Genomic DNA, 10,027 nt, shown 5'->3' with positions numbered 1-10,027 from the left:
TTGAGAAATACCTGGAGCCTTTGGGGGTGGAGTCAAGAGTGGGAGGGATTTGGGGTGGGGAGGCACCTGAGTGGAGTGCGGAGCCCGCCTTCTATAGCATTATACTCAGCCATTTTCTCCAGGGGAACTGATCTCTATCGCCTGGAGGTGAGCTGTAAACCCGGGGGATCCCCAGGTCCCACCTGGAGGCTGGCAACCGTAACCTCTTCAGCCTTTAGACTTCCAGGACGTGCCAAAAGCTGAACAATTAATTAAAAACTGGACAATACAGCAAGCAGGAAGCCAGACACGTAGTGAACAGAGCAATTAAAAAATCATTCTCTATAGGGGTGAAAGAAACCATTAAAGCAGAACAACAAAATCAGCCCAACGCCTGGGTTAATTAAAATGTGCTTTTTTTTTAACCTGTCCCTGCAATTAAGACTTCCGTCGACATGCCTTTAGTTTAGCCCAGCAAGAAAAAGACGACGAGAAAACTCTGGTCATTTAATTTTATTTTCTCACTACCTTCCAGCAAAAGACCTTACCGCCCGCCCATCTGCTGGCAAAGGCTTCACTCATCGCTCTTGCGCATGCGTCGAGGGAGAAACCGACTTCCCCACCTTTTCCTCGATTCCAGTTAAAATGGCGTCCCCCGCCGGCCTGTGACGTCACCGGAGGCGGGGCCGGCAAGCTTTTCGGCGCGAAGCGATCATGGCGGCGGTGGCGGCGATGGACGCCGCCGGGCCTGAGAAACGGGAAGGGGCCGCGGGCGCCTCGGGGAGCGGCCATTACGAGCTACCCTGGTGAGGAGGCGATTCCCTCTGCTGCTTTGGGTCGGGGGAGGAGCCGGCTCTGCGAGAGTCTCTTGCGGACAAGGGGGAAGGAAGAGCCGCCGTCGCTTTGCCTTATGGAAAGGCCGCACTTAAGCTGGAGCAAGAGCACCTTAATGTTCAAAGTCTCCGGAAGAAGCAGCCCGCCCTTTCTGCTGTTCAGCAGTTATTCCGTGATAGACTGCCTTTGGATAGGGAGGCTCCATTCCCACCTGGCGTAGCTAATAAGGACAATGGAAAGGATCCCACCCCCCAATCAGCATCTCGTTGCTCCATCAGTGGAAAGCACAGATTAATGAACTGACCCACGTGTTTTGGGATGCCAAGTTCCAGGCAAGGGATGGGTAGGCATGGTTGCCAGATCCAGCCTGGAGACCTTAGCTTGGGTGCAATGCTGCAGAGTCTAGTGTCAAGCAATTTGAGAATTGTGTCTGTTTTGCACAGGGTTGAAAAATACAGGCCGACGAAGCTGTCTGAAATAGTTGGGAACGAGGATACTGTTAGCAGATTGGAGGTACGTTGACAGTTTCACCGGGAGAGAGACTTTGTTTTAAGCTACATTTCCTAGAACAGCTTATTCAGGGCAGTGTCTTGAAGACTGGGGTCCATCTGGCTTTCAGTCATACTGAATGTTGAAAATAAGTTGCTGGAGGCCCTCATGTATCAACAACCCTCTAGGTCAGGGGTAGTCAACCTGTGGTCCTCCAGATGTTCATGGACTACAATTCCCATGAGCCCCTGCCAGCACTTGCTGGCAGGGGCTCATGGGAATTGCAGTCCATGAACATCTGGAGGACCACAGGTTGACTACCCCTGCTCTAGGTTATTTCTGAAGAAACTGAGTAGCTCTGAAGCCAATACCAGCACAAGTTCCTCCATCACAGGAATGGTCCAAATTCCCCCAGTTTTTGCTTCTTATTCTGTCAAGTTTTAATCCAAATGTGGATCCACAATTGCTATACAGCTGAAGCCATGCTGATTTTTACCCAGCAGGTCTTGTTCTGCTATTGATTTAATAATCCTATCTGTAGGTTTATAATTTCCTAGACCTCTTTTTAAAAAAAAAAAGATCTGTAGGTTTTGATACTTTGCCATCAACCTGCTCAGAGGCTGAATTGGACAGATTTGTCTGGTAGTCATCCAAGTTCATCAGACACTCTTAACAGGAAACCTGTTTGCTTCTTTTGCATCAACTCACCCATTTTCTCGTTTCTTCCCAAGGTCTTCGCAAGGGAAGGGAACGTTCCAAATATTATAATTGCAGTGAGTATTTGTCAGCAAATTATAAACTGTCTCCTTGTGAATCTTTTCTGTTGAGGAGTGTTAATCTCAGCAGAGGGCAGGTACAGAAGGCGCACCTTTAAGGACAGCATTTTTTGGTTAAGAATATCCAGGGTTTTAAGTCACTCCCAGAGCCTGGGGGAGGGGGGAGATGCTGTTGACTTTGCAGGGTTCTACAGGCCCCATTCCCATTCATAATTCCTGTGATTCAGCTGGCGATTAACTGGGCAGGGGAGGAGGACACTTATATGTCCCCAAAGTCACTTGAGTGCCTTAAATTTCACTCTGCATTTGCAGGGACCTCCAGGAACCGGTAAAACCACCAGTATCTTGTGTCTGGCACGGGCATTGCTGGGCCCTGCCTTAAAGGATGCTGTTTTGGAACTGAATGCCTCAAACGACAGGTGAGTGGTTGGGCTCTTGGCCCCAGTCTCCCCCTCTCTGCTGTTTTTGAGGTCTGGACAAGAGTGTGTCAATTTCTGCCTCCTACTGGCTGTTGGTTTGAAGCCCCGTCGAAAGGCCCATTTGACTTGCTAAGCAAAATTTGCGGCAGGTTTTCAAACTCCCTCTGCCGCCTTCACAGACCAGAACATGCTGGCGTTGCAGTATAAAACTGGCCTTTCCCCAGCCACCTGAGAAGGTGATATGAGCTCTGTCATTTCCACCAATCCTGGCACAGAAGCTGCAGGGCAAAACACAATTGGGGTTATTCCCTGAATTAGCTTTTACCTGACAACTGGAGCATTCGCTGGGTGCATTTCCAATGGAAACCAGTTTTCACCCTGTATTTTAAAAAAAACACTCAGTGTTCTTCCATCTGTGCCCTCCAACTTGACACACCTGACTGCCAAGAGGTGCACTAGCGGTAACCAAACATTCTGGTTTTCAGAGGCATCGACGTCGTGCGGAACAAAATCAAGATGTTTGCTCAGCAGAAGGTGACGCTTCCAAAGGGCCGGCACAAAATCATCATCTTGGATGAAGCTGACAGGTGTGTGCATTCCTTTAACCACAGAGACCTTTAACTCACTGATTTATTTGAGCACGTTTACCCTTTTTTTGAGCCTCTTGTGGCGCAGAGTGGTAAGGCAGCCGTCTGAAAGCTTTGCCCATGAGGTTGGGAGTTCAATCCCAGCAGCCGGCTCAAGGTCGACTCAGCCTTCCATCCTTCCGAGGTCGGTAAAATGAGTACCCAGCTTGCTGGGGGGTAAACGGTAATGACTGGGGAAGGCACTGGCAAACCACCCCGTATTGAGTCTGCCATGAAAACGCTAGAGGGCGTCACCCCAAGGGTCAGACATGACTCAGTGCTTGCACAGGGGATACCTTTACCGTTACCTTACCCTTTTTTTCTCCATTTTAGTGGGGGACTCAAAACACAAGCCATGTGCACAAACAACCCCCCTCCCCCCCCAAAAAAAATAGATGGGTTTAAGCTCATGCAAAGAACCAATATGACCCATAAGCAAACTTTCCATAAACAGCTTTTTCAAGCCTCACTGGGGTGAAGGGGGGTATAAATGAACTTGAAAATTACTTGCCTACCTGGTCATTATGGCTCCAGCAGATAGACAATCCAGGAGCTGGTACCCAAATGCTTGTCTCCGTCCCCTTCCGCCCGACTTTCACGCAAGACAAAAACAGCCAGGGAGACTGCAAAAGTGTCGCCAAGGCCTCATCCATGGCTTCTTCCTTCCCAAACAGCATGACAGACGGAGCCCAGCAAGCGCTCAGGCGGACGATGGAAATCTACTCCAAGACCACGCGCTTTGCGCTTGCCTGTAATGCCTCTGACAAGATCATCGGTAAGCGTGGGTGACTCTGGGCTTCAGGGCCGCTTTCCCAAGCCAGAGTCCTGATCCTTCTTGAGCTAATGGGTACTGGTAGGATTTTACGAGAGGCTATAACAAGAAACGGCTGCTGTAGGGGCCAGGCTGCTCCTGAAATGGGAGGAACCCAGCTAAGAGCGACAGGGATCCAAGGGCAGCAAGGGCAGGGGGGACAGGCCAGTGTTGGGCTCCCTCTGACTTCACCCCTTCTTGATCTCAGGTGGTACAATCTTTGGCACAGCCCTGTGTGCTTCAGCAAGACTCGTGCATGAGAACCCATAAGCTGCTTTGACCCACAAGGAAAGGCTGGATAGAAATGCTTCCATAAATTACATGAACCCTGCAGGATTTTCCAGGGTCAATACTTGGCTCCCCGGGCTGGTACTCAAACGCCTCTGTCCACGGTCCGTCACAGTACAAAACCAGAAAGGGCTTGGCAAAACTGTGCACAGAAGTTAGAACGAATGGCCTCTTCTCCAGGGGAAGGTAGGCAGGCTTGCAGCAGTGAGGAAAGCCTGTAGCTCTTCTGGAAATGTAAAAATGAAAAGTAGGTGTCTGTTTCCCCAGAGCCGATCCAGTCCCGCTGCGCAGTGCTCCGTTACACCAAGCTGACCGACCCCCAGATCCTGGCAAGGCTGATGAAAATCGTGGAAAAGGAGAACGTGCAGTACTCAGACGACGGGCTGGAAGCCATTATCTTCACGGCCCAGGGGGATATGAGGCAGGTGGGTTGCGAGTGATCCGGGGCCACAGCAACAAGGGGTGAGAACACCCCACCCCTCACTCCCGGGTATCTCCAGCTAGGAGTCGGACACTCCTCTGTTTTCCAAGAACCCTGTAGAGCCACTGGTCCTTGGAGGGTAGAAGGCCATATGAAAGAGACCCTTATAGACAGACTCAGTATAAGGTGGCTTGATGTTAAAAGCAAGGGGTGGGCAGGGTGTAACATACTGTAGCCACTTTGTTTTCTTCAGCTGCTCTTAAAGGCAGGTATTTAAAAAATCCTATGTCAAAGGTGTCATTTTTTGACTTCAAGTCATATAAAAACATGCAAGAATCTCTCCCCATCTCCGCAACTTTGCCCCTTACAGGAAGGTTCAGGGAGCGTTTACTGAGAAGGATTCTTTCAGGTAGGAATTTGGAGACAACTTATAAAACGGCTCGATTTGGGAGGCTGGCATCCAAGGTTAGGAGAAGGTTAGCAGGCCACACTGAGGAATCCTAGGTGTACCATGATTGGTTTTAGACTTAGGCACATTCTAGATTACTGTATTTCAATTTGTCGCTTTTCATTTTTAAAATTAATCCTGTGTGCATTTTATACTTTGTTGCTGGTCTTGGACTGTAATATAAACAAGCCCGGTTTGCCTTGAGGCGTTGTGGGAAACACCCCCCCACTCTGGTCTGCTGCATGGCCTGTGGCTTTTGCGCTTGCCGGCTGCAGGGCGCTCGCCTGGACAGGAGAGGAGGGAGGAGGCGTTCTGCACAGGACTTGCGGTCTCTGTGAAATAGGGAGCCCGGCAGGGTTGATAATGTCACCAGAAACCACAGCACGGAATCTACAAGCTCACGAAACAGCTCCAGATCAAAGACTCCCTTTCGTTTCCACCCCATCAGATCAACCCCTAGTCTTGGTTGTTTCCTGGGCTCAGTGCAGTCCACAGGTATCGGTGTTGACGTTATACGATTAAGTGCAGCCCTTCCCAGCTCCCTGCTAGCAATACCAGAGGTCCCCGACGGTTACTCAGGTGTCCAGGCAGGAGAACGAAATGCTAAAACGTCACAGAGTGAGCTGAACCCAGAGCAAAAAAAGTCCAAACCCGGAGTTCCACAAAGCAGGGGCTGCCCACCTCCGGAGTCCCTGTCCCTCCATCGTCAGGCTGTCGAATGGCACAAGCAGAGAACCAGCACACTGCGGAGCCTGTGTGAGCAAATGCTGGCTCAACACATTGGGCTGCCCTGAGGGGCAGGAGGATCTGGGAACGGGCATTCCCCACCACCCCACTGCTGCCCACTCCAGGCCAGGCCAGGCCAGCCTCAAAGCCAGCAGCCTCGCAGAAGAATTTCTGCTCTCTAACAGGAGAATTTAGAGTTTCTCCGTTCTCGTTCTCAACACACATTTTCTAACTCCTTAGCATGAAATCCTGGTCTTTGGGGGCTCAAAGCTGCAGCCCTTAACAACATACCCGCAAAACCCTTAAAAGAAGCTTTTTGTCATTTGCCGCAGAGGCAAGCGGCCGTCCTAAAGCCACAGAGAGTTGAGTTGCCGAAGCAAGATTCGAACCCAGGGCCCCGGTGGCTCACGCTTTGGTCCCTGTGCCGCTGCCGGTCATGATATGTTAGCGGATCGGGGTGGCCAGCACAGAAATTATTTTGCAAGGTAGGCTGACGCCTGCAAGAAACGACCACGGAGTTAGATCAACAAATAAATCCTTGGCAACCCTCCCTTGCCATTCAGTGTGAACAGCCTATTAACTTTGTGGGGTTTAAAAAAAAAAATCCCCCCCCCCCTTTTTTTTTTTTACAGGCCCTGAACAACCTGCAGTCCACCTACTCTGGATTTGGATTCATCAACAGCGACAACGTGTTCAAGGTGAGCAAACACGTTGTCGCCCTTCTGGGCAGTGTGTGGCGGTCCAGTGGGGTTTCCTCCTGTGTCCTGTTTGCATTGCAAACGTGATGAAAGGCAGCAAGCAGTCGGGGCCTTTTGAGTCCTACCGAGAACTCAAAAGGCCTCAATTTCACAGAAAGCTCCAGGTTCCAGATCCTTAAAAGGGCAAACTGCAGGGGCCGTATTCCTTCTTGCAGCATCCGCCGTTCCGAGAGAGTGGATTTCCACCTCTCTTTTCACAGACGGGTCTATTTAAACTCTGGGCTGGCCAAGCCTGCTGCCGAACTTCAGTTGAGGGACTCGTTGCTCTTCTAACCATGTTTCCTTTCTGAAATGGTGGCCTTCAGGGGGGAGGAAGCTGGGCTTTAAAACCACAGAGCGTTCTCATCGCAAAATCAAGGAAGGCAGAGTGTTTTGGTTTCTTGGTCCTTGAGTGCATCTCTTAATTGAATTTTCTCTTGAGTTCTCCACACCCCCCCACCCCCAATAACCCCAGGATTGCAGTTAGAGAGGGAGAAGCCCCATCCCCGTCTCTCAGCCTGCACGTGCTGTCTGGGGTTGCCGGTGTATTCAAAGGGGTTGTTTCATTGTGATTTCCTCCCAGGTATGTGACGAGCCCCACCCATTGCTGGTGAAAGAAATGATCGGCCACTGCGTCAGCGCAAATATCGATGAAGCTTACAAGGTGGGTAACGAGGGGAGCATAGTTTTTGGGATGTTCTCTCCGCTTGGGCAGGCTGAGGGCAAAGGTGCTCTCAGAGAGGTCCCAGCAAAAGTTAATTTGCGTGGGCTGCTTCAGGATTAGGGCCGCCTACAGAGAAGGGATTCACCTTTTCGGATCCTGTTCAGGTTTGCTTCTTCAGTACTTAACGTGGCTCCTTAGCTACAACTGGCCTGAGGTCCATTGATAGCTTTATGCTGCTTCTATATCCCTGGATATAGAAGCCTTTTGTGGCGCAGATTGGTAAGGCAGTGACATGCTGTCTGAAGCTGTCTGCCCATGAGGCCGGGAGTTCAATCCCAGCAGCCGGCTCAAGGTTGACTCAGCCTTCCATCCTTCCGAGGTCGGTAAAATGAGTACCCAGCTTGCTGCTGGGGGGTAAACGGTAATGACTGGGGAAGGCACTGGCAAACCACCCCGTATTGAGTCTGCCATGAAAACGCTAGAGGGCGTCACCCCAAGGGTCAGACATGACCCAGTGCTTGCACAGGGGATACCTTGACCTTTACCTATATCCCTGGACTCTTCACTTTACAGTGATAACTTATTTTAATTGTAAGCAGCCTTGAGCAGGACTGCGAAGGCGTATCATAGACATCTAAATAGTTGTTAAGGCACGCTGGCTCTTTTGCACCATGCTGTCAGGGGCTCATGGGAATTGCAGTCCATAGACGGAGGGAGAGCTACAGGTTGGCCACCCGTGCCCTAGTCGATGAGGCTGCCCCATTGTAATCCAGAAAACACTGCTTTTAAAAAGCAACACGTGACCATTGCACCTGTTCACAGATCCTTGCCCACTTATGGAGACTTGGCTACTCGCCGGAAGACATCATTGGAAACATTTTCAGAGTGTGCAAAACCTTCCAAATGGCGGAATACCTGAAGCTGGAGTTCATCAAGGTTGGTTGTGACGTAGAGCAGGGGTAGTCAACCTGTGGTCCTCCAGATGTTCATGAACTACAATTCCCATGAGCCCCTGCCAGCGTTTGCTGGCAGGGGTTCATGGGAACTGTAGTTCATGAACATCTGGAGGACCACAGGTTGACTACCCCTGGCGTAGAGCGTAGTCGCAGTACAATTAGGGATGACTGCCCTTGTTAGGACAGGGGGTTGACTGACTACACAGACCCATGCAGACATGAGGCCTTTTGCAGCATTATAGAAGGTGCAACGATGGAAGCAGCAGTGCCAAAATCTTGCATGATGTATATGTATGTGGGAACCCAGGCTGGAGCCTCGCTCCACGGCAAGCCCCTTTCTGCCCTGCAAAAATGTTGGGACAAGCCCATGCATGAGAAACAGGGTCAAAGAAACTCAGAAACATGCGTTGACTAAGAGAAAACTGACAGTTCTGCACACAGAGAGTCTAAACTCGACCTGAATGTTACGCAGATTGCATAAATCTGAAGAATTCTGCAAAGATTTCACCTGTACAACTTAGAAGGGGGGAGGAGTCAAAACCCACCGACCAACTAAGGATGGTTATTAGTTACCCTCTCACACGCTGAACTCTGCCACCCGCTAAATAAAAGACCCCCAGGCTTTGAAAAAGAAGTTGAGGTTCTCGGGAAAGTTAATCACGCTCACAGTGCCACGTTTTGTATTTCACTGCGATTCCACAGAAACATGGCCAGCCGCTTCTGGCATTGCCCCCCCCCAATACTTTTCAGATGTATCATTGTGATCATGAGGTCTAGCCACTTAAATTCGTACTTTGCTCTGTGTATCCCAGCCACTCTTCTGAATTGATGTTCCTCCTCGGAGAAAAGAGGCATCACCGTGACCACATCCCAGTCGCACTCCTGTTCAGACCCTCCCCCAGCCTGACCTGCCCCTTGGGGTGGGGGGCTTGATTTGAAATGTGAAGTCCGAAATGAGCTGCAGCATTTTCCACCTTGCCCTGTTCTGCAAACCTGGCGGGTTTCTTAATGGCTATCTTTCTACCGCTAGGAAATCGGCTACACACACATGAGGGTAGCGGAAGGGGTGAGCTCCCTGTTGCAGATGGCGGGCCTGCTAGCCCGGCTCTGTCAGAAGACTGCCGCTCCTGCAGCTAGCTGAAGGAAGACGGATCAGGCCCGTGGGACCTCCTTCTGCAAAGAGAGAACCACACAAAATGGATAACGCAGGCTGCCCAATGAACATCTTACACGGAGGGGCTTCTGGCTAGAAAAATCTCTACGGTTGCGTCATTTTGATGGATTTCTCATGTTGTGACACTTCCGATTAAATGTACTTGTGATATAAGAGCTGTAAAACTCTTTGTGTACACTTCAAGAAGCCCCCAGGTTGGGTAGGTGACAGGTTTGGCAAAGCTTTTTAAAGCCTTAGAATCAAACCCCAGTCAAGCTGCACAGCCAGAGAGCCAGCTTGGTGTAGTGGGCTAATTGCGCCGGCCTCTAATCTGGAAAACTACGCTTGAGCTGGGTACAATTGTCTTAGAGCTCTCAGCCTCACCCACCTCACAGGATGTCTGCTGGGGGGAGAGGAAGGGAAGGCGATTGTGTAAGCCAATTTGAGACTCCCTCAGTAGTAAAAAGCAGGGTATAAAAACTCAGCTTTTCTTCTTCAGTGATGCCCCTTCCTTCTTCCTGGCCTTGCTTCCTCATTTGGGAAGGGTGTGACTACAGCATTGGGAACGTGACAAAGTCGATGAACGTCAGTCCAGGGAGTTATTCAAAGGCTGCAAATTTAGGGGGAAGGGAACGTGTGAACTTCCAGTCTGAATCTCCAGGTTAAGGGGCTGGTATCTGGGAAAGACCTCTCTCTGCTG

At 50.4% G+C, this 10,027-nt stretch overlaps 1 protein-coding gene across 1 annotated transcript; it reads left to right on the top strand.

Moving 5' to 3' along the window:
• The first annotated feature begins 619 nt into the window (after positions 1–619).
• On the top strand, positions 620–9,501 carry RFC2 (replication factor C subunit 2). The gene is made up of 11 exons (XM_077312567.1): positions 620–785; positions 1,257–1,326; positions 2,034–2,075; positions 2,391–2,497; positions 2,983–3,084; positions 3,798–3,898; positions 4,490–4,647; positions 6,450–6,515; positions 7,138–7,218; positions 8,041–8,154; positions 9,205–9,501. Exons 1-11 carry the CDS (start codon positions 694–696, stop codon positions 9,313–9,315), a joined length of 1,044 nt encoding a protein of 347 aa, XP_077168682.1. The 5' UTR covers positions 620–693; the 3' UTR covers positions 9,316–9,501.
• The last annotated feature ends 526 nt before the right edge of the window (positions 9,502–10,027 follow it).

Source organism: Paroedura picta, chromosome 15 (assembly GCF_049243985.1).
Source record: "Paroedura picta isolate Pp20150507F chromosome 15, Ppicta_v3.0, whole genome shotgun sequence".
Taxonomy (NCBI): domain Eukaryota; kingdom Metazoa; phylum Chordata; class Lepidosauria; order Squamata; family Gekkonidae; genus Paroedura; species Paroedura picta.
The sequence above is the reverse complement of the archived record's forward strand: the minus strand, read 5'-3'. Positions and strand labels throughout refer to the sequence as shown.

Excerpts from the sequence above, each read along its gene's own strand:
- RFC2 (XM_077312567.1), top strand. The coding sequence starts at position 694 with ATGGCGGCGGTGGCGGCGATGGACGCCGCCGGGCCTGAGAAACGGGAA. Across the intron at positions 3,085-3,797 it reads ATCTTGGATGAAGCTGACAG|CATGACAGACGGAGCCCAGC; the intron begins GTGTGTGCATTC and ends CTTCCCAAACAG. Across the intron at positions 8,155-9,204 it reads TGAAGCTGGAGTTCATCAAG|GAAATCGGCTACACACACAT; the intron begins GTTGGTTGTGAC and ends TTCTACCGCTAG.